This window comes from Idiotropiscis lumnitzeri, chromosome 19 (assembly GCF_059441095.1).
Source record: "Idiotropiscis lumnitzeri isolate Australia: NSW breed Sydney's pygmy pipehorse chromosome 19, RoL_Ilum_1.0, whole genome shotgun sequence".
NCBI classification, from domain to species: domain Eukaryota; kingdom Metazoa; phylum Chordata; class Actinopteri; order Syngnathiformes; family Syngnathidae; genus Idiotropiscis; species Idiotropiscis lumnitzeri.
Window position 1 is genome coordinate 524,672 of NC_142409.1, and position 8,013 is coordinate 532,684.

At 41.9% G+C, this 8,013-nt stretch overlaps 1 protein-coding gene across 2 annotated transcripts in view; it reads left to right on the forward strand.

Moving 5' to 3' along the window:
* The first annotated feature begins 1,134 nt into the window (after window positions 1-1,134).
* The window catches only part of kpna1 (karyopherin alpha 1 (importin alpha 5)), a 45,960-nt gene continuing 39,081 nt past the window's right edge, over window positions 1,135-8,013 (forward strand). The window contains exons 1-4 of one of the 2 annotated variants that reach the window (XM_088283381.1): window positions 1,135-1,246; window positions 5,532-5,668; window positions 5,739-5,855; window positions 5,927-6,026. In XM_088283381.1, coding sequence (XP_088139507.1) covers window positions 5,540-5,668; window positions 5,739-5,855; window positions 5,927-6,026 — 346 coding nt within the window. In that variant the 5' untranslated portion in view covers window positions 1,135-1,246; window positions 5,532-5,539. Of the gene's footprint in view, window positions 1,247-1,266; window positions 1,481-5,531; window positions 5,669-5,738; window positions 5,856-5,926; window positions 6,027-8,013 lie in introns of those variants that run through there. The other variant, XM_088283382.1, reaches the window with a different exon arrangement.

Consider the following 8,013-nt stretch of genomic DNA (forward strand, 5'->3'; position numbering starts at 1 on the left):
GGAAACCCACGCAGGCACGGGGAGAACATGCAAACTCCACAAAGGAAGGCCGGAGCAAGAATCAAACCCACGATCTCTGCTCTGTGAGGCCATCGTGCCGCCCAAGTACAAGTTACTTCCATCCATCCATCCATCATCTGTACCGCTTGTCCTCACTAGGGTCGCGGGGGGTGCTGGAGCCTATCCCAGCTATCTTCGGGCAGTAGGCGGGGGACACCCTGAACTGGTTGCCAGCCAATTGCAGGGCACACAGAGACGAACAACCATCCGCGCTCACACTCATACCTAGGGGGAATTTAGAGTGTTCAATCGGCCTGCCATGCATGTTGTTGGAATGTGGGAGGAAACCGGAGTACCCGGAGGAAACCCACGCAAGCACGGGGAGAACATGCAAACTCCACACAGGATGGCCGGAGCCGGGATCGAACCCACGCCCGATGCTGTCTCTCACTGTGAGGCCATTGTGCTAACCATTCGCCTACAAGTTACTTTTGCACCAAATTTACCTCCATAGATATTCAGCGCTGTATGTCTGTCTGATACTGCCCCCAGGTGACCAAGGATCACACATACAAATGAGCAGCACAATCTATACTGATCGAAAGTGTGACAAACATTTTGTGCTACACACTGAAACGGTCGCCCACCAGTTACAGGGCAAAACATAAAAAAAAAAAATTAAAAAAAAAAAATATATATATATATATATATATAAATATATATATATATATATATTTGTTTTAAGCATTTTTGAAGGTGTGCCGCTATTTCGCACCTATATATATTTATATATAGGTGCGAAGTATCTATCTATATATATATATATATATATACACACACACGTTTTTTTTTTGAAGGCGCGACGCTACTTCGCGGATTTTCAGTTTTCGCGGGTGGTCTCGGTCCCCATTAACCGCGATAGCCGGGGGTTCACTGTATATACAGTTGAGTCATTTATTTATTGTAGATATGTTCTGTTATAGCTGTATTAATATTCTTCTTCTTCTTATGATGATGATTATTATTATTAGTAGTAATAGTAGTAGTAGTAGTAGTAGAAGTAGTAGTAGTAGAAGTAGTAGTGGTAGTCGTATTCGGATAGCGAGGAAGAAAAAGTCATGCGCCATCGAAAGGGCGGAGTTGTAAACAGTTGGTGGGGAGGCGATTGGCGCATGCGCACTTCAATACCGGCGACGGCTCGAGGAGGCCTAACGAGTGAGGGAATTAACTGAGTCCAATTTGACAGGTCGGTTTTTGTGCATTTCCAGCTACTTTTGCCTTTACACGGGTTAAAGGGACCTGCGTGGAAGTCTAAGGAGTTCTCGGCGTTTTCCAAAGTTGGGGAGGGAATATGGCGTATCACCTCTCGAGCGAGCGTTGCATGATGAATTGGCGAACTAGCATGAGCGAATCCAGCTAGGCTTCGTTAGCTGTTTGAGTTTCGATCGTCGGTCCTGTTGAAAGGGCTCAAAGTTGTTTAGTAAGTTCTGAATACGTTTGCTTTGAGTGTCGTCTCATATCTATCTATCTATCTATCTATCTATCTATCTATCTATCTATCTATCTATCTATCTATCTATCTATCTATCTATCTATCTATCTATCTATCTATCTATCGAGTCGCAGTGGTCAGCGCAGTTAATGCTTGATGGAAATATCATGCTTTCTCGTTTTTATTAATAAACATATCAGTTGAATGTACGAGACTGCTTTGTATGCTAAAATTGGAAATGGAACTACGGCCAGTATTTGATGCAAGCCTAAAAACCAATCAGCTTGCAGAGGGTGTTGATTAAAGAGCCTATCCCAGCTATCTTCTGGCAGTAGGCGGGGGACACCCTGAACTGGTTGCCAGCCAATCGCAGGGCACACGTAGACGAACAACCATCCCCGCTCACACTCATACCTAGGGGCAATTTAGAGTGTTCACGCAGGCACGGGGAGAACATGCAAACTCCACACAGGATGGCAGGAGCCGGGATTGAACCCACGACCGATGCTGTCTCTTACTGTGAGGCCATCGTGCTAACCAGTCGGCCACCGTGCCGCCATAAAACAAACAAAAAAACACGCACGACCAAAACAAGAGCCTAGAAATGCACGTAATGTGCATTAACTCTAGCATGATCGCAATCACAGTGTTCGTGGTTTAGCCAACCTTGGATTTGAACAAAAATGAATTTATTTAATCCCAGCCATCTTCACTGGAGTAACTCCCCTCAACCCCAGCGTTTTACTGGATTTTGGCTGTTTTTGTAAGGCCCAAAAATATTGTGTTCGAAAGCTTAAAAAAACTGGAGCCTACCAAAATAAAGATTGGACTCTTTTCTTTCATCATTTCATTTTTAGCTGACAGTGTCTGAAAATAGCTAAATTTGGTCAAAATTGCCATTCCTGACAATATAACGGAGAAATAGAGCTTTTTGTTAAAACAAACATTTCACGCACAACTTTGACCAGCTCAAACATCAAAATAATGATTTCATCTTATAGAATAACAAAAACAGCATGACAAAAGGTGCTTTTGATAAAATAAGTTTATTTATAAAAACAATTATTGAACTGCTGAAATGACCTATATACCAAAGTGTGTGCATGTGTATGTGTGTGCATGTATACGTATGTGTGTGCCATGCGTACACCTCCACCTGCCCTCCCCCCATACAGATTATACTTTTTTTGCGTGTAGTATGCACTAAAACATTTTTTATGGTTCAAGGGAACACAGCACGTCTCACACCACATATATGTTTCGCTGCACTTTTGTAGACCAGGCACTTTTGCTTTCGTGTGGCCTTTTTTGCGGTGGGTGTCAAATATTTTACTTGTATGTGTAGAGAATGGTACTGAGTTTTGCCTCAAAATCTGCAGAGTGGTCTGTGTCATCCACATCCACGTTTTGCTGGAGCAGCTCGTTGGTAATAAACAGTTGAAGGAAGTCTACTGTTCAGTAGTCAGCGGTCGCAGTGAAAGTGATGTCTTTGGGCTGGCATCCCCATCATTTTGAGATGCACGCCCTGTAATTTACAAAAATGTAAACAATTGAACATATGATATAGTTTGTTGCTGCAGTATGAACATTTATTCACCTTTCTTTACAACAGAATTGCAACGAGCTCTGGCACCTGACTGCACAAGCTGCAATTTAGCGAAATATGTACATTGACCACACATTCATTTTTACTGTTGCTTATATTTCCACATCTCTCTCTCTCCGTCTCTGCCCCCCCAGACACGTACACAAATACATACACTCATGCTGCTTAGTTACATAAATTGCTTCACCTTACTGAAGAAAATAAAATGAGCAGAAGTGTTTTTAGCAGAGATCTGACCGAACCAAATATATTTTCAGAATCAGAAATCCCTTTATTGTCATTGCACAGTGTGCAACGAGATTAGAGAGCTCCCCTCTCCAGTGCAATACAACAATAATTTAATCAAATATATAAATTAGATAAATAAAAGAATAGATAATGAGATGGAAAATAATACGAAATTGGATAAATAAAAACCCATTATGTCTCTGTTCTGCAAGGTAAGGGTTGTGTGTGTGTGCGTGGGGGTGTGTGCGTGTGTGTGTGTGTGAGAGAGCTTAGAATGTAGATGGCTCTCAGAAAGAAACTGTTTTTCAGTCTATTAGTCTTTGATTTGATGCACCTGTAGCGCCTGCCAGAGGGCAACAGGTCAAACAGGCGTTAGTTCGGGTGAGTATTGTCTTTGACGATATTGAGAGCTCTGCTGAGGCACGGGGTGGTGTAGATGTCCAACAGGGAGGGGAGAGGGCACCCTATAATCCTCTGCGCCGTTTTGACTGTTCTCTGGAGCCTCACTCGGTCTGCCTCAGTGCAGCTGCTGTACCAGGTGGAGACACAATAGGTCAGCAGGCCCTCGATGGACGAGTGGTAGAAGGCCAGCAGCGGCTTCTTGTCCAGGTTGAATTTCCTGAAGACCCTCAGGAAATGCTGACGCTGGTGGACCTTCTTTACCACTGCTGTGGTGTTGTGTGTCCAGGAGAGGTCATCGGAGATCTGTACTCCCAGGAACTTGAATGTGTGGACCCTCTCCACATTTTCGTATGCATACAACCCAGAATGATGATACGCAAGTCCGCCTATCGTGTAAATGCGTCACACTGCGCATGTGCGCAACAAATTTTGTTCACACGTACAGGACGCATGATCTGTACATATTATTAGTATTACTGGCAACTTCCTAGCATATTAGGGAATAATGATGTGCATAAAATGGCTCTTATGACAGCATGTGGGTTGACTTTAGTGTTGAATGGGAACTTGCAAGCCATTAACACTGACTTTCTCGTTATGGTGGGTCCAGTGACAATTCTCTGCTGCTTTCACTCACGTCAGATATTCTTCTGACAAATCGGGGTCCAAATCTGACTTGTATTCATCGACTTTGCTACGGGAAAACTCCATCACAGCAATCCATGCGGCGTGTGGGGCACGTAAGGCAGGCGCAGCAGCCTCTTTTACATGGACAAAGCGTCATCCTCTCATCCAAAGCAACTCCATCCCCTTTGTCATGCTTATGGAAACCTTTTTTTTTTTTTTTTTAACCCCAAAACCATTCCTCGAGGGTATATATTTTTTTATTTCCCATCGCTACTGCGACCTCTAATAGTTTCCTGTTTGCACACGGCTCCTCCTACACCCCCACCCCCAACTACAATCTTCTTCTGCAGCGTGGTCCTGGCGGATCTCTTATACCACTGCCATCCCCTGGTCGAATTTTTAATTTATTTATTTTTTTAACATAATTTAAAATGCAGACAAGTCCGATTCTCTGTCATAGGTTGCATCAGACCCTTCTGCACATTATGACAAACAAAAACAAAAAAACAAAGATATACAAGTACGTCTTGAGTAGGCGGGGCCTATACTTTTCCAAGACGTACAATATGTCTTGGGCAATGTTGCTTTTTTTGGGACAGATCACAGAAGGGAGGGAAAAAACTCCCCCCAGATTCCATAGAAAACGAGAAAACATGCAAATGAAATTTCACACCCAATCGCCTATGTGTATTTATGCAGTCTATATCTTACTTTAAATTTTGAACAAGACAACAAGAGTTACGATTGTCAGCCCAAACTGTTTTCCAAGTGGGTAGCAGGGTGGGGAGCTAGAATCACACCCAACACAAGCCACACTCCAGGGTTATTGCTCAGGATAGTCTTTTAGAGACGTTCAACTATTTGGCCTTTGATGATTTTCATCATAAGTAAGGAAAAATACTGAAATTAGTTCCAATATTCATTGTGCATGTATACCCAGGGTTTATATTGTGCTAGGAGAACATGGGAATGGTGTCCCCATCCCAGCTGTAAAATGAGCACACTATCGTCAGTTCCACTAGGGCTGGGCGATATGACCTCAAATCAATATCGCGAGAAATTGAGCAATTTTACCTCGATAACGATAAATGCACAGTAAATTCCCCCCCCCACCCGCCCAATTCAATTACGTTCACAAGTCATGTAATTAAGTAGTATAGTTGTATGTTTTCTTAGGCGATACAATGAGTCAGAGTAAGGACAACAGTGCCCGACTCAAGAGCTACAAGAACAAGTCGCTTAACACAGACGAAATGAGGAGACGGCGGGAAGAGGAGGGCCTGCAGCTCCGTAAGCAAAAGAAGGATCAACAGGTGAATAGAAAAATTAAACGATGTACACTGCTGAGCAAATTCATTTATTTATTGACTTTTAATTTTCTAGCTGTTTAAAAGGAGAAATGTCGCAACAGTGGAAGATGATGGCAGCGTACTTGATGATGATGGAATGGTTGACAGCGGTTACCTGGAGTCCCAGGCTAACAATGTGGAGCTGCTCATGGTAAGGGGCATTAAAAGAGATACCTCCATTAATTCAGACTGATGTTTATCACAACTCATTCAATTATACAGGGTGGCGTTATCTCTGAGGATATGACTCAAATGATCTTCTCCACTACTCCTGAGCAGCAACTCATCGGTACCCAGCGATTCCGGAAACTCCTTTCGAAAGGTAATGGTAAAGGCTAAGCCCGCCAAAGCTGTCATAATAATAATCATAATTTCACTAGATATTTGTATTATGATGACTTCCGGGCCATAAGTATTAAAGCGTAGCGGTGTCCCGATACAACATTTTCCACTTAGGATCCGATGCCAATATTGCGGCCTAGCGTAATGCGCAATTCCGATATCGTCCCGTAGGGTACATGCTGTGATTTTTTTTTTTTTTTTTAGTATGAATTGTTAGAAGAGACTTGATCAAGTTATACTGTTAAACCAAATAACAATAGTGATCAATGATAGGTATGAGAATGTGTGACCTATTTATTCCAAACATGGGGTGGATACAAATATACAGTTACTAGTTACTTTTTGGATTAATGCAGTTAGGAATGAAATCAAAGTACCGAAATATAAATGTAACTTGAATATATTTAATTCCTTTTGAATTGCTCCAATACCAGATATGTTGAAAGAAATCACCTCTGTCTCATTCAAACACACACGCAAGCACACACACGCACCCCCGCACAGCCCACTCCCCACACACACACACACACACCCCTTCATATGCTGGGGAACACGTTAAATTGGTATTAATCCACTAGTTTATTAAAAAAAAAAATAATCAGAATACAGGTTCATTTTACAAAAATGTGGATTATTTTTTCAGAATTACATTTTTAATGTGAGGGAGAGAGAAACCAAGGTTGAGTCCTCGCCACACTCAAAACTTGCTGGCTAAACAAGAAGCGAGTGTATCGTGACTGTTTTAGATTGTATTTACTGCAGGACTTAGAAATGTGTCAACTAATCCGAACTGCTTATCGGGGAAGATCGCGAACTACTAGCATGTTAGTGCTACGCCCGCAACTTGTAACTAAATACTTTACTAATTCCCAAGACAAATTGCCCACAGCATTGCTATTTAAATCACCAATCACCAATTTCATCTGCTAAATTTGTCACTGGGAATTTAAAATATACAAATATATTTGTGCAGTCAACATCATCATGTCTCAGTCACAAGAGCGTGTTGGGGTGTGGGTGTGTGTGTGTGGGGGGGTGTAGGGGTGTGTGTGTATGTATGTATGCATGTATATATGTATACAGTGAACCCCCGGTTATTGCGGTTAATGGGGACCGAGACCACCCGCGAAAACTGAAAATCCGCGAAGTAGCGTCGCACCTTCAAAAAAAAAACAAAAAAAACACCGTGTATATATATACTTATATATATATATAGGTGCAAAGTAGCGGCACACCTTCAAAAATGCTTAAAAAAAAAACATTAAAAAAAAAAAAATATATATATATATACTGGTAGAGAGAGAGAGTGAAATTCATGTTATAACAAAAAAACTAATTATTATTAAAACATTATTTTTTAATTCCCCAGCCATTATTTTTGTATTTATTCAATTACTTCTTTTTGTATTTATTTAATTACTTCGACTTTTACCTGCTGGTACGCAGTCCGGTGTGCCCTGTGAAATGAAAGGTGGCATTTTTCATTTATTTATTTCTTCATTCATAACTGACAGCCTCGCGCTCCGCTCACGCACGCCGGTGTCGTGCCAAAGTACTTACCCCCTGCCAAAATCTGTATCCCCTGCGCGCACGCATTGACTGAAGGCGGCGCGATGTTACTACGTTTGTTTTCATTGAAAGGCACGAAGAATGTATGATTTTGTGTTTTTGATTTGCAGTAATTTAAACTAGGGTTTCCATAAAAGTGGCAGTCTTAGTCGGTGTGGTTTTCAGCACACCATTCGCTACAATTCAACACGTAGAGTAAGCGTTTGGCTCGGGGGGAATTACCTGCATTTGCATTAGTAAGACCAAAGAAATTTCGCAATCAATGAAGCTACCATAAAGTAATTTCAGTGATCAAAACACGATGAAAAGGGGAGAGGATGAGTGAAGTGGGCGATCGTGTTTCCAGCGAGATCAAATTAAGTGTCAACATACACATAGGTGGTATCCTGTTAGAGAAC